The following is a 24836-nucleotide window of genomic DNA, read 5'->3' as shown; positions in this document are numbered from 1 at the left end:
TGTCACCGGCGGCGTAATGGAAAGGTCAAGGGCATTATATCATATCAGATACCCTGGCTTGGCATATCAAAACCATCTACTTTAAATGCCACTCTGATCCTTGTGACATATCCGAGCATGACAGGGCTTTTTGTCATTGCATGTCTACACCCCATAATCACTCTTCATTCCCCTTCAGAGCACTGCACCTTTTTCTTGCTAAAAATCAAGCTATAAGTCATGCGCCCTGTGGTGAGATTGCAGGTATTGTTTGGCTGCGGTTCTAACCCTGTTGACTCACTCTCTTCGCAGAGAGAAATGGGGCTGGAGCTGGACAACAGCCTAGATGAGCAGGGCTACTGCTGCCAGTACTGTCGTCGTGGGTACCGTTATTGTCGGCGATACTACGAGCCCCTGGGCGGCTTTTCGCCATATCCTTACTATTACCAGGGAGGACGGGTCATCTGTCAGATTGTCATGCCTTGCAACTGGTGGATAGCACGAATGCTGGGACGAATTTGAGGATCCTGGGGGGAACCAGTGGTGCTATCCTGTTCAGGGGTACACATAGACAAGCTTCATTTGTACGAAATGTCATGTATTTGCTCAAAACTTTTTCCATTCTTTGTGTAAAAAATCTGCTGATGTGAGGCAAAACATTAACTCAAAACATCCCAGCACTGTCATAACTATTCTTCATATTGTGTATGGGTAGTTGATGCATAACATAATCTATTTCAAGATTTTAGGCTAAAATGTATATAAATGCATAAGGGAAATTACATATTTTAGGCCCTGTTTTTCACAATGTCACATTTTTGCCTTCATATGTTCAATTTGTGGAAAAACTAATTCATTTTTAATAGTACAAATATGCTCCATCTCAGACTATTTTTAACAGCATTCTGCTTGTAATAATTATGCATGCAGTTTTTATGAGCATATTAATTTTGAAACGACATGGAATATTAGTCAATTAACATGTTTTTAAAAACTGTTAGTGTATAATTAACTGTTTAAAAGAGTGTAAGATGGAGTCTATCATGTCAAAATGCAGAAAGTATTTAAAGTCACCTATCAATATATATATATATCCACTTTTATACATGGATGCTTTCTGTAAAACTTATTTTCAATGAATAGTGTTTTGATCTGTCCCTGACCTATACGGTAATACTAAAAGTACCAAAGAAACGGTTGCATGGAAATTGTCAGTTACTGTAGTCTACATATTCCATGCAGACCTTTCAAATCAATGGAGAACGTGTAGGTAGAGACATAACTCAAACTGTTTTCATTTGCATGTGAAGTTCTACATGACAAAAAAAATCCTTTCTGACGGCCCTTTATTTGTCTTTTTTTAAATTGGATGAGAGGCATTATAAGGAACCAGGTTAACATTAGTACATTTACACTAATGTGCATGTTTATATTATAAACTATTGTTTCTAATGTATTTACTGTACGCTTAAGTAAGTCCCTGAAGAACTTTGAAAATGGGCCTTTTTAAAAGCTGTTATGTGAATTTAATGTGGCGTAGAACTATACTGTACACATATCACACGGCTGTATTTAAGTAGTGACATTGCTAGCACCATAATTGCAGGTCTGGGACTGTTTCAGTCAATTCTTTCATCCAAGCAAATGGGTGCTCTATAAATTGCATTTATGTAATCTAATGCTCCTTTGTGTTTTTCCAACAACTTCCATCTGAATAAAACTTTCAGTGCCTGCTACTAATTTACTGAAGCGAATAAACGTGCTAAGAGACGTAAAAAGACACTGTGAAATACAACATGCTGATAATTACAGTGAGGGACACTGACACTGACTTTTATTCCAAAGTTTTTTTTAGATTTCTTTGTTTGTGTTCTTTGAGAATCAAACCCAATGACCTTGACATTGTTAGCGCCATGCTCTAGCAGTTGAGCTCCAATAAGACCAAATACATGACTGAGCTATACAAGACACAGTATATTATTTTAAATTATCATAAAGAAAAGCTTGTACACTGAAAGCATTCAAAATGCATCTTTTCTAAGTAAACAACAAAAGAGCAAATCACAGGGCTTTCATCTTGAAACAAAAGATGCCACACCTGTGACAAACAACCACGCAAAGCCACAAATCAAAGATGGAGGAAGTTAAAACTCACCTTGATGTTTATCTCTTTCGCTTTCATGGTCAGTTGTCTAAATGTGATCTTCATCAGCCATATCTTTCCTCAAAACACTTTTTTCGTCTGCAGATGGAAAGATCTAATTCACTAGAAGCCTGAGGTAAATGATCAAAGCACAAACTCAAAATACCCCATAGAAAGCTTATTATATTGGATCCTGTTTCTTTTATCACAATACCTGAATTCATATGAGACACCAGCACTTATCTTGATGCAATCCAAAAGGAAGTGACCTCAAAAGAGCGTCTGTATAATAAAATAGCAGCAATTAATTCAAAATTATTTAGCGTGTAGTTTTAGACCATAATTCATAACATCTATTTGCACACCATCATGTTGTTCAATACATGTATGACTTTATTTTCGTGCTGCTTTTATCTTTACCGTAACGGTGGATGAGGACCGGGGCTGTCAAGCTCCAAAACAGACCAAAAGCACCCCAAAACCATGATAAAAGTGATCCATGTGATTGTATTCCAAGACTTGTGAAGTCATAATAGCTCTGTGTGAGGAAGAAAAAGAAATGTTAGGTATTAAAAATCTCAATTTGTCTTGATACATCTCCATGTTTTCTTGGATGTTTCTTCTTCTTCTTCATATTACTAATATGAATGTTCTAAGCAACATTATAATTTCCTTTTTAGAATAATACTAGTCAAAGAGTAAAGGTGATGATACACCGGGCAACTTTTTGAGCAATGTTGATGGGCAATGTTGCCGTCAACGGGCAACCGGATGAGACACAGGGCACACGACCGATCTAAATTATCCAGATAGAAATGTATTGCCCATTTTCAATGGGAAAGTCTCCAAGCAACAATCGCTCGGCAAGAATGCCCAGCAACATTGCTCAAAAAGTTGCCCTGTGTATCCTCACCTTTACTCTTTGACTTGTATTATTCTAAAAAGGAAATTATAATGTTGCTTAGAGCAAAAATGAAGAAATAGATGTACAGATAAACTAATTAATTTGAGAATTCAACCAAGCTGTTTATAATGTCACTGCTGTCACACCTAGTAGGCCTATGTGTGATATGCCATATCCATGTATACCTTCATGTTTTCATTGCTATTTCCAGACATACCTGAGCTGGTTTGTTTATGTAGGCCTACGTCATATGACAACACATGTCGGATGTATATTTATGTATAATAACCTGTAGGAAGGATTCATGACTTGAAATTTAATTAACTAAAGAATAGTAGGCTATGCACATATATCGACCAAGATCCACACCGAGTCTCGTATAACGATTTCAGATCTAAAACAACCTAACAGTGCCAATTTTCAATTGTGAAAGCTCAGAGATGCTTGTATTGTCATTGCCGAGAGACGCAGAATGTGAGCCTGCAGCAACAGTGACTACTTAAGGAGGCAGGATAACTGCAGATTGCACAGGTAGGCATGTGAATTAATTCCTTTTGTTAGCACATCTAAAGTGCATTGTTATTTACCTCCAAGCTGTTTGTTTTAGTTCTCAGGATTTAACTCGCCGATTTGTGTACGTGGAGCGGGTAGTGTTTTACAGGCAGACTTTCTGCTTTAGAGCAGTACACGATGTACAAGAAGAGAGCAAATTGCTTGTTAAATGTATTTTACTGAGGTGTGACACTACTGCCCTCCAGTGGTGCCATATGGATATAACTATATTATTTTGCTTTAGGGCAAAAGGGTTTTCAAAATGGGGTCCGAGGACCCCCAGGGGGGCATAAGGAAATGCTAGAGGGACTATGGAAATGTTTAGAGAAAACAGTGTAAAAAAATAAATAAATAAAACGATTAATTAAATTAATGACATAAATAAATGAATAAAATAATAATAAAAAAATGTTTAATTGATATTAATGGATAAAATAAATTATAACATTTAAATAAAAAAATTAAAAATTAAATTTAACAATTTAAATTTTGATTAAAATAAACAAATAGATAATACACATTATACTATAGTGAGCGGGAAAAAAACAGTCAACTACATATGTTCCAAATAATATTTTACACAAATCTACTGCTGCCTGCCATTGAAATTTTAGGATGGGGGTCCCTCGCATGAGAATGATCATTTCTGTTACATCTAAAAGATGGATATAGTAGGGTGATAGCCTTAGCAAGAAGGTCTAGCCTTCAAAACCTAGAGATTCTTCTTCATCTCACTGGAAGTTTTCCGGCAGGTGTAGTAGGATCCGAACCTTACATTTTAAATTGGCTTTGCTCGAGTTGGCTCATATTTAGGCCTACATTAAAAGGTAAATCTTGGGAGGGGGACAAACAAGATGGCATTAGGTTTACTGACAACGTTACAATATCAAAACCACATTTATTGTTTCAATTTCATTATAAAATTGACAAAATTTTACACCTCAGACTTAGTTTCACTTTTTTTGTATTCGTTTCAAAAATAACCTGATTTGTCTTGTCTTTAGGCGCGTTGTCAGTGTCCTCTTTGCTCCGTTAAGTATTTTTCACTGTGTGTTGAGAAAATGGACGTGTAGCCAACGTGGCGTGATAACAGTGTCTCACTGCCCCCGTTTACACTAGGCAGTGCGTAGTTTTAAAATGGCGTTTTAATTCATATGAAAACGATCCTCGTCTATACTGGCATTTCAGAAACGATCTCCGTCCACACTACACTACCGAATACCAGACGGTAAAAGCCGAAAACGCATGTCACATAACCGTTCATGCACACTGGGGCATGCGCGCACAATTGTAAAAAGTTGCTTCTTGCGCAAGCGGTATTAAAATGCAAAGTTTAAAGGGTTAGTTCACCCAAAAATGAAAATTATGTCAGTAATTACTCACCCTCATGTTGTTCCAACCCCGTACGACTTTCGTTCATCTTCGGAAACACAAATTAAGATAGCCTATGTTTGATGAAATCTGAGAGCTGAATCACTCCTCCATAGGCTGGCTCTGGCTGCTATAGGTAATTGCATCTGCCGGCCCAGAAAGTTAGTAAAGACATTGTTAAAATAGTCCAAGTTACTACAGTGGCTCAACCTTATGTTTATCAAGCGACGAGAATACTTTTTGTGTCGCTTGATAAACTTAAGGTTGAGCCACTGTAGTCACTTCGACTATTTTAACAATGTTTTTACTAACTTTTCTGGACCAACAGAATGAAATTACATAGAAGCCTATGAAGGAGTGTGAGACTTCATCTGACTTCATCAAAAATATTTTAATTTGTGTTCCGAAGATGAACGAATGTTTTACGAGGGTGAGTAATTAGTAATTACTGACAGAATTTCCATTTTTGGGTGAACCAACCCTTTAACTGCACAGTGCACACTGGCTGCTAAAAAAGACCACAAAGTCAGCAAAGCTTGCAGTTCCGTCTCCATGTGATTGTTTACACGGTCGGCGAGGTATATTACAGAGCCTTTGAGAGAGACGGCTCCGAGCTGCGTTTCCCCTAAAGCATTGTAAGCCTAAATTGATCGTAGAATAGGGAGACCAGATTTCTCATGATGGAATACCGGACGGGATGAAAAGATGTTTCCTCACAAAAGCTGTTTATGCAGGGTATAGAGTGGTGCTGGTATGACATCACTTTGTAGGCGAAACGAGGAAACTAGTTAGCATTTCAGCACTTGCGGTTCCATCCTCCCGAAGTCAATGGTTTTTTTGGATGGGTTTTTGGTTAAATAGCTGAAATAAGGTCTGTGGTGAACACAAGCTCAAGACACTTTCACGTTTTATTCTACGACATAAAATACATCAGTATTACCTCACTGGTGATTTTTTAAGCTGTTGCATGTGTCTTGAAAAAGGTGGTTGATAACAAGTGGCTAAATGGGACTAGGCTGTCTAGGACATTAAACGTCATCACGCCGAACAGGTAAACTCAGTCCGCTTTTAAAGCCTTGTTATGCAAATTGTGCTTTTACAAAGTTTTCTAACTTTGCCGGAAAATGTTTTTAGATAAAAATGTAAAGAGTTGTCAGAAGCTTAGTGATGGCGACGTGGGACCGTGGTGTAGTTCATTTATAGCCTACCTTTAGCTTTGTACTTACCTAACTTGAGCTTTTTCACTCCATTTGAATAGCCTTGATTGTGGTACAACTCGACATTTCATGTCTGTGGTGTCATTATCTGACTGGCAAAAAACATAAAAATATAAAATAATCAGACTGTCTATCCTAAAGTAAATTATGAATACTGCATTGTAATTATTTAATCATGTATTTTTGGTTTAAAATTTACTGAATGAAACATGGTTGATGCTATAGCCTATACTAAGATTTAGGAATGAATGTTTGATAGAAAACTGTAAATATATTAAATAGGATCACTAAATGTATAATTATATTAAAATATTCAGTCATTTAGGCTGTGCTTATTTGTATGGATGAATGTATAGGCCTATACGTCACATCAATAGTAGACTGCAAAAGAGTTAGGCTACTGACTTTACATCCATTTAATTCAAAAAGAGTATCCAGATATTTTTGAATTGCCATCAATGGAGGAAGGTCTGTTTTTCAGTCACATGATGTAGATAGCTACAACCAACAAGGGCTAATGGGGCAATAATAATCAGCCAAACCATATGGTTATGACCTGGGAAATATAAAATCATGGTTATTGTTTCAGTTACCAATGGAAGAATTTTATAAATTCAGGCAGTTGAGGGATGTAGGGTGAGAAGTTTAATAGCTGTAAGAGTATTGCTTTTAGCTTCTATAAATTCCAGCTGTGAGACTGCTGCTTTAAAAATTTGATGTAGGCTAAATATATAAAGTGATGAACAATGGACGTAAATTGGAGTGGATGTCATTAGTCTTAGTTCAGCAACAGAACGAAAGCATTGTTTAGTTTGTGTGTGTGTGTGTGTGTGTGTGTGTGTGTGTGTGTGTGTGTGTGTGTGTGTGTGTGTGTGTGCGCGGCAGTGGCGGTTCTAGAGGGGGGGCCAGGGGGGCCAGTGCCCCTGTGACAAAAAGCTTGGCCCCCCTTGTGGCCCCCCTAAATGTGGAGTTTGAAATAATTTTTACAAAACTGTTTTTTGCTATCGTTGTATGTGTATTATTTTTTTATTTTTCTATCTTTGTGGATTTGCATTTTCACGTGACAATTCGCATCACATTCGCGGGAATCGCGGCAGAATGTTTGAAGAGGTGAGTGCGCGCGCGCGGCCGGGGCGCTCTCTCTCTCTCTCTGCTCGTTATGCACTGTCAAGCGCAGCAAGCGGACGCTCTGACGGGTTTTAGAAGATAAAATACAACCCGAAACTAAAAACAGACCCGGCTTCTATTTGAGACCGGCCTTTATGTACCCAAACCTGTCGCCACACCAGGCGTGTAAAAGAGACAGGCGTCTATTCGGGACTCGGCTATTATTTGAAGTTTCACGGTATGTACGAGGCACTGTGAGCTGACATAGCATTTGTCTATCGTCCTTTCACTGCTGTGTGCAGTTCATAGGTAGGCTATGTCCCCAAATTAGTTTTTGTCTTATATTTATATCATATTATGTTCTTATATTAGAATATCACATCAGCAAGAGTGCCGTTTTCCCGTGCACAATTGCAACTGTGATATTTATGTTATACAACAGTTAAATTAACAATAAGTTAACATTGGGAGTTACTTTTTAGACACAATATTGTCAATATTGTTTGTTTTCCCTTTATTTCGCCGACTAGAATTTCATAATGAAACCGTAGTGAGTCTCAATGCAACACAGCGATGATTTCTTGACTGAAATCCGCGTTTTGAACGAATCACTTGCTTCTTTCCCGAATAAATCGGCCGTTTGAACAAATCGTTTGAATGAATGAATCCCTCTTACAGGGACTTGCCGCCGCCTACTGGCGGTTTTAGTTTCATATTTAAAGTATCCTTTAATTAAAACGTTAAACTTAGAAATAATTTCATATTTAAATATTGATTTGAAAAAAATCTCATAGCTTTATTTATGCAATTGTAAATGGAGTGTAAATATATTAATGCCACTTCTGTGTCACCTCTGCACTGCAAAGATGGATTTTGATTGAATTAATTAATTTGACTGGTAACAGTGGTACTGTATAATTATTGTATAATTAAGTATTATTGTATAAATAAGTATAATTACTGTATAATTTGAATGTTAGTATTTGACATAAAAGGTGATGCATAACTCTAAATAAGTTTAGAAAAAATGTCCATATATAGGTGAAAATGCCCCTGGAAATCAATTTAAGGTGGCAAATATTGCCCCTTAATTAAAAAATGTATTTCTGTCACTGCTGTGAATCGACCACTGCATAGAATATGAAAAATAGGAATATCTTCGTGAGTCAGCTGTCAACAACAGGCCTAAACCAGCCATGGCACCAGCACAAAAACACAATCAGTAAAATATTATCTAATTATTAACAAAATGTTGAAAATGTTGAAATATATTTTTGTCAATATTGCACACCTCTAATGTACGGTATTAATTTTGATTTCTTTAGGTCTTAAAAAGCCTTAAATTGGACTCTAAAAAGTGTGCAGGAACCCTGTAAACGGTTAGACATATCAAGTCAGTTATTTTCAGTAAATGAATTAATAAGCTTCTTGGTCCCCATTGCTTTTGCTCTATAGTTCTCAAAATGAAGAGAAAGAAGGACATCATGTCTATTACAGTTACTGTGACTAATACTGAATATGTAATGCAAATGTAAAAATATAATGGAAATGCAAATACATTGTTGAATGATTATAAACACGGTATTTTCCCTGTTAATGCCTGCAGCAGTGCAGAAAATGATATGACAACAATAAGGTCTAAATGTAACTGGCCCCTCTAACAGTACAACTGGCCCCAGCTTGGCCCCCCCAGTTGAAATGGGCTAGAACCGCCACTGGTGCGCGGCATTATCCTGGTGTGCGAGTAATCTTAGCGTAGCCCCTGACTGGAGGCACATTTCTAATGACCGCCATCCCTCAGCCGTCCCGCCACTCCTCACTAGAGACACTGTGATGCAATAAACACTCGCTCTCTTCAAGCATGTCATTGGCCCCCAGCTACTTGTCGTCTTGCTTTAAAAATAGATTGTTCCTTGAGCTGATTTTGTGCAGCTGTGTTGATGTAAAGACGTGGTTTGACACTGGTGAACCACAGCTGTCTAGAATTTCAGCTTTAATTTCAATATCTTTTTTAAGTTATACAAGGGTTATTTCGGTTGAGAAGCTTATGATTAGTCATAGATCATGTAGGCTATGGTATTCAGAAGTGAAATACCGATCACTGCAAGCTGTCCTGTTTAGTCTTTTTTAATGCTGCATGACTACCAATGGGGAGTCGACGTGACATGTCAAACAGCTACATGTGTTTCCTGCAGCATGACATGCATTACTTCATTTTTATGTTAAACAACATTTTTTTATTCTTGGATAATTATTATTACACATCCAGTTATGACGTTATGAACTGAGGGAATAAAAAGAGCATTAGCCTACCGGTATTTTACTTCAAAATGTATTTGTCGCACTTAAGTGATCTGCAAAAAGGGGAAAAACCTGAAATGGTGACCAGTTACAGCACCTAAAATGCTAAAAAGGACCAGGGCTAGTTGTCACAAGGGCAGCTGTACATTATCTCAGTAAGTAACTATGATTTTGACTTGGATGATGCATTCTTCTACCAGTGTTTTTGGTTTCAAAACTGTCTGCATAATTTTTTGGTAAATTAAATTCTCCCAACCAAAAATTCAGAACGCAATAAAATAAGACCACATTGACATATTCACACAACTATACAGTATAATATAAATAGATTTCATATTATAATAAAGTTGAATTACATTTTTGAACACATTCAAGAGAGGGATTTTTTGGGGGCAATCATTCATGTGTTTTCATTGTTTGTTAATTGTCAAACAATGGTTTGACAATTAACACTTAAAATGCTATAAATATAGACATAATATAGATTATTGACACGCTCCCATTATGAAAACATCCTATACAGAAATTGCCTTTAAAAAACATGCCCAACATGAGACAATTTCGCTGTACTAAATAATTTGGTCACCCCTTCCTCTATATTTGAATTCAAACCTAAAGACTTTACATTGGAAATGTAAGCATAGCCTATTATCTCCAATTCACGTAACATTTGTAGTGGTGTGATAAAATATCTTCCCATTTTCACAGGACACGTTAACGCTGTGCTAATGGTTTTAACAACCACTTTCAGTTGCCATTTTGCTCCGTCCATACTACAGTTACCTTTAACAGCTTTGATATTGTGTTTTTCTGTATGTTATTGTTTTATTTTTCAGTGTTGCCTGTAGGGTTCAGAGTGCTGGGTAATCTGCAGCTGTGTGTGAATAGTAGACTTGGGGGTAAGAGCTTCAGCATGTACCAGCTGCCAGATGGCTCCATCAGCAGACACACATGCCCGTGCGCGCACACACACACACACACACCTCACAGAATAAGACCACAGAAAGCCTCTCCAAACCCATACCACCGAGTAATCACACAAACAACCATTTCTATCCTCACAGAAAGTCCGGCACACACAGAGCTGCGGGTGTGAAAACCTTTTTGTGTTCTCTTGCAGTCTGTGTTAGTTGTTTAAAGATTATTTGTCCACAAGACAGCAGACAAAATATGTTAATTGTGGTGGATAGTGTGGATATGTTAAACGAATTCCATAATTTAAACAACTTCATATTTCAAACCTGAGACAATTTTGAAGAATCTCCAAGCAGCTCTTTTCTACACGATAGTTCATAATGACCACTGGCTGTCAAGCTCTAAAAAGGGCAAGGCACCATAAAAGTAGTCTATACAATTGACTTGAGTCTAAGATGCAATCCATGCCATATACCTATAGAGACTTTTTGGAGTTTGACAGTCACTAAGAAATGTCATTGTACAGAAAAAGTACGAATAATATATTTTTTAAACTCTTTTTTTGTGTATGTTCCACACACAACAGCATACTGGTTTGAAATGGAATTTTTTATGACGAAGGCGTCATTTATCTTCACATGCCTGATTGTTCAATAACTCTTAGGCGCTTTGCTTCCTGTAGTTAACAGATTGCACTCACACCGTCCTTGCCGAAGATGCCGCGTCGCTCTGTAGTCTCCAGAAGGAGCAGACAAGCTGAATAAGAGCACATATGGCTGGAAACAGAGCTCCCCATAGCAGCCTCGCTTCACAGCAAGATGTGCGAGATACCTGGGAGTGTATCTGACCTCTGTTAATTCACGTTAACAGAAGTAACGCTTGAGGAGATGCGCCAGGAGGTATACTTGTTTTATTATGTTGGAACAATGATAGCATCTGCCTTATGGGCTTTGTGTTGCTTAACCAGTACCCAGTCAATCTGTGATCTTGAGATTGAATTTCCAAGGCAAAAAGGGAACAGATCACACGTTTACATTAAGGCAAAATTGGTTTTTATTATATTTATTCTCTTTTGGTTCTCGTTTTTTTAGAAAAACAAAATCTAGTATACTAAAAGACAATTGGAAAAATAGGAAAGCCCCAAGAAAAGGCAAGCTGAAATTACAGGAAGAGCACTGGCATACCTTTACCCCAAAACTACAAAGCGTAAAGCCTACAGTCAACAAGACCTGATCTGAAGACCGATTGTCTATTGACGTAATCTTGCATAATACAAGCTGTAGCCACGATTGTCAGAGCAGCACCAGAACTCTGGTGTTAGTCAAACAGAATTAGAGACAGAGGCCTGATGCCTAAGATCAGCGTCTTGCCTTCAGGGAGCCCGGTCCTCAACAACTTCAGTCACTTCTTCCAATTTAGCACAAATTTAGTGGAGATTTACTTGTGGAGATGCCGCTATTAAGAGACTCTGCTCTGGATTCATTGGATATAAATGAGGTGAAGAAAGAATGGAGGCCACGGACTACATCAGCTACAAATAAATACATTTTAAAAATCGACCTAAAATGTCACAGACCACACCAGCTGTGTCTGAGACAATCTGTGATCTGAAAAACAGACTTGTAAGGCATCAGTCGAACGATATGTGGTTGACACAGGGTAAAAGTATGACAGCGTAAAGGCAGAAAACCAAAGGACATCGCATTTATAGCACGTATGCTCTGTAAAAATGGCTTTAAACACATCACAGTGAATAAGAACAGCATGATAGCTCAATCTCATAAAGCTACGTTCGGATCCCCTTATATTGAAAAATAGATAAAATATGAAAGGTGTGCGGGATTACATGGAATGCTTTAAATTGGAAAAATACAGCTCGCAATAAGCACACATACTGGATTCTTATGGGTAAGATTAGCCCTACATACTGCATATTTTCCCTCATTTTTGCATTTGTTTAAAAAAGACTTTTTACACAGAATTTAGAAATTTAGAAAATAAATAAATTTGTGGCCATAAATTGAATCTCAGTTGTATATTATATATATTTATATATATATATATATGTATATATATATACTGCGTGCCATTTCATATGAACAAGATTATAATGGGGAAATACTTAAGCAGATGATTTTGGAATTCGTCACTATATTCTTTAGTCTTTTACTATATACAAACAAGGTCTAGTAGATCTGTATCTTTGGCCCAGACAATGCCCATTTCCATAAAAGCACAGTGCTTTTAAATTTTTGTGAAAATAATAACCTCGTCTGTTCTGCCGGTATGAAGGGGATGAGATAATGTCATAATTCTGTATTAAAAACAGAGTGAATCATACAATCTTCCCCTTCAAAACATCACTTCCAAAACAAAGCATTAACCACCAAGGCACTCTTTCAGTCTTATTCCAATAGGCATCCTTTTGAAGTCCACTGAGATGGCTACATACGAAAAAAAAAAAAAAAACTAATGATTCTCCATCTTGTATGTCCCAAGCAACTGCGAGTATGCATTTTAATCCTAAAGTCAATGGTGTGTTGTTGGTTTCATTTTGGCTTCCAACCAACTCTTCCTTTGGTCCCTCTGCTGGATCAAGTCTTTGGATTTGTCTGTGGAGATGAGAAGAGGCAGAAACATCTCAACTGGCACATATGGTGGGAATATCCCTGGTTGGAGAATGGCTGCTCTCCTGTTGGGAGTTTGGGGGTGACGGAGAGTAAACCAAAGAGCTTTCATCATCATGACATCATGATCGGTATCCCTTAAGGTTCAAATTTAGGCACAATATCACAATAACTTTGAGTAAACAAGTCCTCGGGGTGAACGCCCATTCTAAACAATCAAGAGCAATAAATTACAGATCATCTGCTCCACTGAAAAAAATCCTGTATTCTTTTTTTCATTTGTTGGTCAATTGTGTCCACATTCCCCTGCTTGGGCCGACAGTTTAGGTCTCAGCCGGTTCCACTTTTACCTGGATGAAGTGGGAGGCGGATATCTGCATGGTGACCGGCAGTTCCTGCAGACCTTGAGAGACCTCCGACAGCTCTTTGTCCTCAGGCTCTGGATGCAGGGCCACTTGTCCCCTCACTTCCAGCTCCTCCACAGGGGTGAGGCCCTCACTGGGGCTGCTGGCCAGCTGCGAGCTCATGTCTGAGTGTCCGTTGAGGGTCTGGCCCAGTTCCTGTCCTGCACTGTTGATGATCACAGTTCTGTAGCTCAGCTCCGCCACTCCATCCTCGAACTCCTCTTTGCAGAACGAGGCCAGGCTAGGGTTGCTGTTGACCAGAGATTGGAGGTAATGTGGGTCTAGGATCTCCTCCTTCACCTGCAGGTTTTGAAGTTCACTGGGCTTTAGGACAGTGGCGATGACCGTCCCGGGCTGCTGGGCCACTACGGGCTGCCCGTTGGCATTGAGGGTGACCAAGCGGGTGATGCCATTAAGAGACCCGGCTTGCTGTGGTGTGGTGACCCCTCCACTGGATGAGCTCAGAGTGGACATGAGGAGCTGCTGGTGCTGGATGCTGTCTGTCGTCAGAGAGGCGGTCTGGATGGTGAGCACATCTTTACCCCCGGGGCTGGAGGAAGGCACAGTGTGGAGAATGACCCGAGGCGGTGAGGTATGAGTGGAGGAATCCCCATTGGTCAGAACAGAGGACAGCGGCAGGGTCTGCAGGGTGACTGAACCTCCTCCGTGAGCTCCTGACGTGAGGACCATGGGAACTGACCCTGGCATATTTATAGTCCTGAGAGAGAGAGAGAGAGAGAAGGGCATGGGGTTACAAAGCGGGAACACTTTCGCTGAAAGTGACATACACTATAGACAGTATATAGAGGAGATTACTTTATTGAGAAATGATAATGCTCAATATAGCGGCTATAAATGAAAAGAGAATTAACATGACATGTGGAGAAAAAAATATATATATTAAGAACTTCCCAAAAATATTCTTTTGAGGCCACATATCTTTAGTTTGTCATTTTAGATAAATTCTGGCTATGCTTTACTAATTCATTTTCTCGTTTTAATTTAGGAAAACCATGACCACGTACTAATACTTTCATTTTAGTTAAATTGTGGTCGCAATGTACTAATTCGTTTCCTCGTTTTAGTTAAATGGCAACATGATTTAACTAAAATGAGGAAACAAATTCTTAACTTGTGGCCAAAATATCTTGTACATGACATGCAGGGGAAAAAAACAAGGCTCTGTAATTCATGTTACTGCCTAGGAAAAGTGTTACAAATGATCACTTATGTACATTTTGGTTTAGATGCTGTTGCCTAAGAAGGTAGCAACCTATGTAGGCAGCAAAGATAACAAGGCAACGTACTAGATTTAGGAAAAAACAGTGCATTATAATTTGTTTTAACTTTCACTTGTGTGTGAGGTTGTCTGTTCATGGATTAGTACACACACACAAACTCACCTTAAGGAGTGTGTAGGTGCTGGGACAGCAGCCCCTTGATTTGGCTGCAGAACATGGACCGTCTGCAGCATCTGTTCTGCTTGTTTTCCATTGCTGTTCAGACCGGGACTCATCTCTCTCTTCAAGGACTTCAACTGCGTACTCTTCCCCTGCGCACGCGATGAACCGCGGCCCACTGCCCGTCCGTGAGGAGCAGACCTGTGCCCTCCATAGCAGGAACTGCCGTCGTCCCCTTGGCTATCATCCTCATCAATAATAACCAGATCTGAGGGCATCTCCTTAAACTGGTAAACAAGCCTCTGTCCTTCAACCTTGGCCAGAATACCCCTCTGGTAATAGTACCTGAAAAAGAGCAAGAGGAAGCAGGAGGTCAGGAAAAGCAATTCCTCTGGCATGATTGGTCTCTTTGGGTGAAGTGTTTGTAACCATTGGCTCACCTGAGCGCTCTGCCCATGGTTTCGTAGTTCATATCAGGCTTGTTTTTGTGCTTGCCCCACAACTTGGAGACGGCCTTGGAGTCCACCAGCTTAAAAATGCCTTTCTCCCTCTGCGTCCATTTGATGTATTTGGGACAGGTGTTTTTGTCTTGCAGCAAGGCCAGGAGGAACTCCCACAGGTAGATAGTGTTACCTACAAGAATAAGGGTCTTTTATATTTCTCTGATGACTCGTTAAAAGTTTAGACTTATAAAAAAGCTTAAACAACTTTCATATTTCACATGTGAATCCACAGGTCTTATTTAACCAGCAGAACTGGCAGAGGTGCAATTATTGTATTCTTTCTCATAACCTTAATAAATCAATTCTCCCTTCATGGTAGCCTTACGCTGGGCTGGAATTTAATTAGAGGGGCCTGGCACTAGATTATTCTTGTTTGTCATGTGCTTTGGCCAGAAGTGGTTAAAAACAGCTACCCCGGCAGTGCGAGGGCCATTGAGAGAACAGGCCGGCGTGTCAAGGTGATGTATATGTATGCGGCCAGCCTCCTCTCTGAGCTGGGAATGGGGCGCATGCATAAGAGGCCTCTATCAGGACAGCATCGATGTGCCCTCCAGCCTGCTATCACTTTTAGTTCCCTCACAAACGAAGCACTTTGAGAGCACCTCATCAATTAAGCAGTCGCAGCACTGCCTCTCTCTGGCAGTAAGAGCGACTCATGATGCATTCAGGAGAGAGAAAAGCGATAGCCTCTAACTTTTTCTCTTTTACTACCATGCGGTGATCAGAGATCGTGCCTACCTTTGCCCTCTTTGCTCTTCTTCTTAAGCGGGAGAGTTGGATTGGTGATGGGAGAACAGGGCCGCACTGGTCTTGGTTTGCGCACTGCAGGATGATTGCAAGAAAATAGTTACCTCCCAGACCATCAGATCAACTAAATATATGTCAACAATTTAAAAATAAGAAGAAGAATCAGATGTATTTGGTTGTTTTTTGAACAATCTTTCATTCTTTGGTCTCATCTTCAGTTTTTAATATAGTGCCGGAATAAAGAAACAAATCAAAAAAGGTGTACACTGCCTTCTACTGGAGGATTCTGGTACCTTTGGTTTTCCTGACAGGCTTGGAAAGGTTCTTTTGAGGGATCTCATCCATAGAGGACGTCTCCTCATCCAGGGGACAATCCATGCAGCCGTTTGAGAGCTGCTCTGGACGCAGGGAAATGTAGGTCAGGTCTGATTCCAGCATAGTCCCATATGTGTGAACTACAGAAGGGCAGAGGTCAAGTATTAGAATGCTTGTTTGCTTAAACATTCACAGACAGAACTGAAATGAGAAATAGTATCAGTATGTGTGCCAAGTGACTTTAAGAGGTCTTCCCATACTCATTTCTAAAAAATAAAAAAGGACCATGTAAACTGACAGTGAGTCATCACATACTCATGCGTTTCTCATCCAGGATGTTATTGGGAGATTCCATGTTCAGCAGGGCCTCAGCCGCCTCGATGGTCTCCATATTGTCCTCTCCACCTGAGACAGAGGTCTCTACTGTGGATAAAACATTTACATCACTTGACAAACATTAACTTTGGCTTTCACTATTATGGGTTCCACTTAAAAGTGTTTGAGAGTACTAGTTTTCCTGGATATTTAAAGAACAAATAGTGATTTGTCACGCTGTCCATTATGGTTTTGATGTTTTTCTATATAGACATATACAAAAGTGTAATAAGTTTTTGTTTATTTATTGTGAGTTAAATGACAAAAAAAAGTATTAAATTTATTATTTTCTTATTAAATAGGAACATAGTTCAAAAGTCTGTTGACAGAAAGATTTTTAAAATAAATGAATACTTTTATTCAGCAAGGATGCATAAAACTGATCAAAAGGGACATATATGCTTCAAAAGATTTTTATTTCAAATACACACTGTTCTTTTCAACTTTCATCAAAGAATCCTGACAAAAATGTGTCATGGTTTCCACAAAAATACCTGGATTAAGCAGCACAAATGTTTTCAACATTGATAATAATAATAATAATTTTTTTTCTTGAGCAGTAAATCAGTAGCCTGGTTAAAACCAGACCATTCTCAGTTGTAACTGAGTTATGGTCTGGCAAAGCTTCATAGACAAATCATTTCCAAAGGGGCGTCACCAACGGACGTAGCTCAAATGCCTCTGGGCGCAATTGGATAGGCCTAAAACCAATCAGAGCGATGAAGGAGATGACGTATGCAGAGCGACGTTTGTCTGTTATAGAACAACTTAGTTTGAATAAACGAGCAGACAGACACTGATTAGCTACTTGCTCTACGTTTATTTAAAATTAACAGCAAGACAACTAGAAGTGAATGTGCTTTCCATTAAATAAATCACACACAGTAAACAACACCTTAACAAAAAAAACATTGCAATGAACTTTGCAATTTAGACGCGCAAACTGCGTGCCGGTGCGGTGAGACGTACATGCTTGGGCAGATTCGGCTTGAAGTCGTTCATCCTCGGATGCGGCGCCGCACGCGCTGTTACTAGTGCTGTCAAACGATTAAAATATTTAATCGTGATTAATCGCATTAATGTCATAGTTAACTCGCGATTAATCGCACATTTTTATCTAATCTAAATGTCTCTTGATTTCTTTTTGTCCCATTATTTTTTCTAATTTTAATGCTCTTATCAACATGGAAAAGTGGATCGGCTTGCTTTGTGCAAATGTTTTTTATTGAAAACAACATAGGCATATACTGTGTTCAATTTCACACTAACATTCTCACTTGGAGCAAATAATCTCTCACACAATGTAACACTGTCCATCAATAAAAGGGTGAAAAAAATACTGACGAGGTCCTGATATTGACGAGGGGGCGGAGAATTCGCATCAGCTGTGTGTTTGTGTGTGTGTGTGTGTGTGTGTGCTTGGCCATCATTAAGTGGTATTTCAGACTGGACGTGCTGGGATGATGATAGCTCAGTTCACAACGACAAAACACACAGATCACTTTGGTCTTGTCAATGGAACCATTTGGCAACTTTTTAAAAGTAAACTTTCCATTCAGAATCTTATTGGCATCCATTTCGGCGTCTCGCGCTCGTCATCCACTCAAAACGTAACGTTAACCAACTATTTGGCTGGCTCGCAAGCCCAAACAAGTGTGTGCGGCGTGCCTGTTGTTTTGTTTCTGGTCTAGCTAGATCCGCTTGCGCTTTCAAAACGTCCTCGCGCGGCACAAGCCATTGAAATGAATGGGTTTCATAGCGCAGCGCCGCACATGCCGCGTCCTGTTGCAAAAGCATGTGAAAAAAACCTACAAAGTTTGCTAGTTCAAAAAGACCGTTAATCACGCGATTAAAAAATTAACGCCGTTAAAATGGGTTTGCGTTAACGCCGTTAATAACGCGTTTAACTGACAGCCCTAGCTGTTACAAAAAAAGCCGTGCACACAGCCAAGCGTAATGGGGTCTTGCCGGTCTTGCGCACCGAACGCGTCATTTTTGTAAAGGGGCAGAGATTTCAGACCTCCGTTTATTAAGGAGATCTCCAAGATTTCTCTTCTTGGGAGGGGAGGGGGGAGGGGTGCACAGACCTCTCCCGAATCATCTCCAGCAGTAGCAGCCTCCGAAGCACCACTAACTCCGCCTCTGTTTCCCTCGTAAGCTGATATTAGTGTTTAAACATTCTCTATGATAAAACATTTTTGTGAAAAAAATATTTTTATAACATGGTTTTGGCGGTTATAGAGTTCTAATGACGGTGTTCAACTATAACCGTCACACCCCTAGTTCCACGGCGGCATCCATCTTTGTAAATGTACAAAATCTGCTTCACCGTCGCTGTGCTGTCGTCATCGTGTAAAGCCCACCCCAACGTTTCTGATTGGTGCCGCGATTTCGATGGATTAGAAATGGGTTTGAATGAGCTCTTTGCCAGACTAACTTGCAGACCAAATCTAAATTTGCCGGAAGTTGTCTGGGTTTTCCCAGGCTATTAAATCAGCATTTTAGATTGATTTCTGAAGGATCATGTGACACTAAAGACCGGAATAATGACCGCTGAAAATTCAGCTTTGCCATCTCAGGAAAACAATACATTTTAAAATATATGCAAATAGAAAACATTTATCTTATATTGTTATAATATTTTACAATGTTACTGTTTTTACTGTTTTTAATTAAATAAATGCAGCCCTGGTGAGCATAAGAGACTTCAAAGACTTTCAAAAACATTAAAAAATCGTGTTGTGGACTGCTTCGGGTGCGAGGAATACTGTTTTTTTTTTTTTTTTTAAACATGCCGTCTATAATTGTGATCACTTATTTGGACTCACCAGACAGCCCTACATCCCCCATGATGTTCTCTTCCACCACATCCTGAATGGCATCCACCATGATGCCATTAGTCACCTCATCTGCCTCGAGTCCAGAGTACACCTGCATGAGGTCGGCAGCAGGCACCTGCTCCACGATCACCGCCGGGAACACTGAAGGGTCGTCCAGCTGTGGGAGAACAAACAGAGAGATAAATGCACCATTGATCTAAAATCAACCACCATGCAGTGCTTTCAGCAGAAAGGCAGTAAAGTGCACCACAATTGCTTTAAAACACATAAATTTGCCCCTTCCCTGCAGATGAAAGCTTCAAATCCACAATCGTCCAGGTTATTCATACTCACAGAGGCAGAAGTTAATGGCCCATTCATAATGGCTTTAACCTGAGCCGGGTCAGTCACTTGGTTGGACTCTTACTATGTGTCAGTATAACAATAAGGCTAGAGACAACCCTGTGGAATCATGTGATTAAATGATGTAAGCACAAACGTATCATGGTTCCAGTAAAGTTCTTTAGACATGACCCTGTTTGCTCCCAGGGTAATGAGCTTCATGCCAAAAAAACCCATTTCAGCCTTCCTCATTTCCACCAGCATTCCTGAGTGAGGGTGGAGATCACATTGAGGGAAAAGAGGAAATGGTTGGTACTGGACTCAAGCCACAAGAGACCATTACTCACACCCCCCACCACAGTCATCACTGCCAAAATACACCAACATACTTAATAAAAGATGTCTTTCTTCTGCCCTTTTTGCTTTCTTATTCTTTTAGGTAGTCTAGACGAGTCAGGCTTGTTATAGTAAAATCAACGTGAAGGGCTTTCCTAAACATAAAAAAAAACACACAAAAAAAACCCCACACAATCCATTTCCAGGGAAAACTGGAGCAGAAGATAGCATCGCTGAGTGAGTTACACTGTGTGTGTGTGTGTGTGTGTGTGTGTGTGTGCGTACGTTGTGTGTCCAACCGAATCTCATTAGCCGGCTAGCAACTCTCATTAGGCTTTCGGCAGAGGATGCAAATTATGCAAAACATGTCAGAATAATAAGTGAACATTGACAGAGCGGGAATAATTCAAGAGAAACTACAGTCTGATCGAATTCTGGTGACCTTTATTTTGACACTTGTAAGAGGGCCACTTAAATTATGCAACTGTTCATTGTGAGCCTGGTGCTGCCTACGGCTACGCAATAAAGTACAAGTTGTGTAGGGACCCAAAACACCAGGACCCCATTGCTTTCAAAGATGATTTAAATAGCGTTTCACTTTATAATGTAAACATGACGGTCGTATTGCGGATTCAACTTGGAGTCATGTGGAATTTTTTTTTTTTTAATACTTAATGATTTAATATATTTTTAATTACTGTTTTGGACACGGACATCGTGCAGTGTGGCAGATAATGACGTGTCTTGACTTATGGCTAACCTATCAGTCCAGAGCAGAAAAATTAAAGAAAAAGTGCCAAGAACGTGAAGCAAAAGAGCAATAATGTATGTATTTTTGTAATATTTTAATTTATTTATTAGTATTAGTCTCGACAAACCATGCAATTAATTTATTAAGTCCACTGATTCGCTAGAAATGCCCAAATGAAGCAATGTAATTTTCAGTTTGTGTCAGTTAGCCTACACACCAATAACCAAAACGTTCTTACGTAATGTATTAAGAAATAAACACAAACCTTTTAGTCATGCAAGCTGTCGTGCGACTCCTGTCAGTGCTTTAAAAGCACTGAGTATTAGTCAAAAGTTGGCCTATTTAAAGAATTATTGAAGCTATAAGCTTTTTTTTTCTTTTTCTTTTTTTTGAGTAAAATATTGATCTTGCTTTAGCTTAGTTATTAAATCACAAATTCGGAAAATCATTTCCAGCTGTGTGTTAGATGGTTATCTAGATGGTGCTAGAGCATTTATTTACCTGTCAACCAAAATTTGGATATAATTAATCTTTATTGTTCTTACTGCCAGTTTAATGTTTTGTCTTTCAGTCTTCAGTAATTTAGACTTGTTAATTGATTAATAATGTTTTATTTTTTAGTTTATAGTTATGTTTATATTTTTTGTGTTTAGTTTTATCTTTTGTTCTTATATGAATGTGATATTATAAAGGAATAAAAAAGATTAATTAATTGAAACGTTACTGATATCATGCACTGTTTTAGGCACTAGCATGGGCCCCCAGAGGTTTATGACCGGTATTAATGACAAGAGATTGCTTTTCCACAGGGACTACATTTCAGGATTTATTCTGCCCTTTTTTTTTTATTCACTAGGAATGCATGAATGCATAGCTGTTGTGTCATGTGACCACTAGGTGGCAGAAGAATGCAGTTTTTCACCTTTCCAAAAGTGAAGTGTTTTTGTACAACTGTATAAAGAAGATCAAAACAGGAACAACATGCAAAGACATAAATGTTTTTGCTTGTTCCTGGCCAAAGAAATTAATCACATACACGCATGCACAAACAAACACATTTAACAATAACTGATCAATGTAATACAGTACTGCAGAAATATCGTCTCTTTGGAAACAATATTGTGAAACACATAAGCCATCTTACATCTTCCTTTGGCAGGATTTTCTGTTTTTGTTCCATCATGCTTGGACTATTTGCTGTTGTTATGGCATTTCCCCCAGAGACTCAATGGGTTTGGCTTTCCAAATCTCAGTTCAAGGCCAGAATAATTCATTCAGTAGTGTAACACAAACTCCAAACTACTATAAACAGATTCAATGGTGAAATCATTTTGAGGATGCATAATAGAATTTAGCAATTGCTAAATTGAACACTTGAATTTAGCTACTGTTTAATCTGGATATTCACTAGGCTACTGTTCAAAAGTTTGGGGTCTGTAAAAAAAAAAAAGAAGGCTACATTCAATTGATCAAAAATACAATAAAACTATTAAAAACTATTGAAAAAAAATACAATAAATATTGTGAAATTTTACAATTTAAAATAACTTTAGTATTTACAGGCCATCTGTTCAGATGCTGGGATGGATGTTTTCTATTTTAATATTCCTGTGATGTCACAGCTGAATTTTCAGCAACATAATTACTCCAGTTTTCAGTGTCACATGATCCATAGAAATCATTTTAATATGCTGATTTGGTGCTCAAGAAACCTTTCTCATTACCATCAATGTTGAAAACAGTTGTGCTGCTTAACATTTTTGTGGAAACTGATAAAAAACATTCAGGATTCTTCGGTGAATAGAAAGTTTAAAAGAACAGCATTTATTTCAAACAGAAATATTTTGCAAGATTTTAATTGTCTTTTACTGCAACTTTTGATCAATTTAATGTGTCCTTACTGAGCTAAAGTATTCATTTCTTAAAAAAAAAAATAATAATCTTACTGACCCCAATTTTTTTAATGTTGGTGAACACCAACTAAATGATAGATTTCTGTACGCGCTGTTCATCAGTATACTAAGAGAAGAGTTTTAACAAGGCTAGACTGACACCCGGTGAATCTGCTGAGAACGTGGGAAATTTATTCTGTGCATTCGTTCAGTCGCTGCCTTGTGTCCTGCCTTACCTTGGAACTACAGACATCAGATATCAGGATTATGCAAAAAACGTTGGTGATCGGGTTTACATAGCCTCTCTCATTCTGCCGAACAGGTAAATGCAAAATAGCAGAGCATGTCTGTTAAAATGAAAAATGTCTGGCATTAAATGCTTTTGTCATTAGACCACTTTATTATGTAAATTGAACAGTTCTGCGCTGATCAATATAAGATTTAAATGTTAATTCAGCTTTTTTTTAAGTAAATATCTTAATCTTGCACATTACAAAAAAAAAAAAAAAAAGAGTAAAGCTTCTCTAATTTTTTTTTTTTTTTAAACAGACTATCATAAACCTCTAACATCCTCTTTTTTTCAGAATTATCAACCACATTTCTAAAAGGGAAACATCAGATAAAGATCAGTCATTTTAATAGTTGAGTTCTGTGTTCCTACTGCGTGCATAAACCCGATAACATGCGCCTTGTTCTGCAGTTCCACTCTCTTCTGCTTTACCTGATGCCAGTGGTGATGCTAACCCACTGATAGAATACAAGACCCTCACTTGCAATGTTGCAGACAGGTTCTTTGATGATTCTCTGTCCACTAACCAGGCCTGATGCCACAGGTTTTCAGTAATAAGCAATTCGTCCGTTGACCACTAAAGCTGCGTGATGTCACGTCATCACAGCTATAGGACATGTATGATGTGGCAAAGAGAAGTAATGTAAGCCTGGCTCTGTCATAGAGCAGGTGATTTTATAGACTGTTGATGCAAAACAGCTAGAGTGTATACTTGTTAAAAATGCTCTGATGCCAAAAAGCATAGCCTTTGCCACACAAGAACCACTGGCAGCCAAACTACAGTGTATTGAAGAAATTCCACTATTAATGATGTCTATGACCATTATCCTATAGACATCATTCTAATATGATGATTTGGTGTTCAAGAAATTTGGTGTAGAAAATAGTTGCGCTGCTTATTTTGTGGAAACCATGATTCATTTCTTTTAAGCATTCATTGATGAATATAAAAGGTCAAAAGAATAGCACTTATTTGAAATATACACTGCAAAAAATTATATGATCAATAAGTTATGACAACATTTGCTATTGCATTGCTTTAACTCATCAAAATAAGTTAAGCAATCTTTTACTTTTTTATAAATTATACAAGATTCATAGACTGGGAAAACCCAGACAACTTCCGGCAAATTTAGATTTGCTCTGAAAGTTAGTCTGGCAAAGAGCTCATTCAAACCCATTTCCAATCCGTCGAAATCGAGGCACCAATCAGAAACGTTGGGGCGGGCTTTACACGATGACGACAGCGCTGGGATTTTGAAGCAGATTTTGTAGCCTACATTACAAAGACGGATGCCGCCGTCGAACATCACTCGTTCGAATCAGCTATCGCGTCTGTTTTAAGCGATTTGAACGTTTCCTTTTTGTTAAAAACCGAGCAAAGAACAACACTCGGAGATGTTTCTCAGCCGCTCTGCATACGTCATCTCCTTCATCGCTCTGATTGGTTTTAGGTCTATCAGCGACGTCCGTTGGCGACGCCCCTCTGGAAATTATTTGTCTATGACGCTTTGCCAGACCATAACTCAGTTACAACTGAGAATGGT

At 38.7% G+C, this 24836-nt stretch overlaps 2 protein-coding genes across 4 annotated transcripts in view; one reads left to right on the top strand and one right to left on the bottom strand.

Annotated features, from left to right (window-relative positions):
* tnmd (tenomodulin) overlaps positions 1-984 on the top strand; it is a 72582-nt gene extending 71598 nt beyond the window's left edge. The window contains exon 7 of the mRNA XM_056270299.1: positions 292-984. Coding sequence (XP_056126274.1) covers positions 292-501 — 210 coding nt within the window. The 3' untranslated portion in view covers positions 502-984. The remainder of the gene's footprint in view (positions 1-291) is intronic.
* A 10540-nt stretch (positions 985-11524) lies between these two features.
* elf1 (E74-like ETS transcription factor 1) overlaps positions 11525-24836 on the bottom strand; it is a 45298-nt gene continuing 31986 nt past the window's right edge. For all 3 annotated transcript variants that reach the window (XM_056270294.1, XM_056270295.1, XM_056270296.1), the window contains exons 3-9: positions 19689-19857; positions 16801-16908; positions 16464-16625; positions 16162-16245; positions 15361-15553; positions 14924-15265; positions 11525-14238 (exon numbers count right to left, since the gene is read on the bottom strand). In XM_056270294.1, the coding sequence (XP_056126269.1) occupies positions 13440-14238; positions 14924-15265; positions 15361-15553; positions 16162-16245; positions 16464-16625; positions 16801-16908; positions 19689-19857 (1857 nt within the window). In that variant the 3' untranslated portion in view covers positions 11525-13439. The remainder of the gene's footprint in view (positions 14239-14923; positions 15266-15360; positions 15554-16161; positions 16246-16463; positions 16626-16800; positions 16909-19688; positions 19858-24836) is intronic.

Source organism: Rhinichthys klamathensis, unplaced genomic scaffold (assembly GCF_029890125.1).
Source record: "Rhinichthys klamathensis goyatoka isolate OS25496 unplaced genomic scaffold, OSU_Roscu_1.1 h1tg000301l_1, whole genome shotgun sequence".
NCBI lineage: Eukaryota > Metazoa > Chordata > Actinopteri > Cypriniformes > Leuciscidae > Rhinichthys > Rhinichthys klamathensis.
Note: the sequence above shows the minus strand (reverse complement) of the source record. Positions and strands in the feature narration are given on the sequence as shown.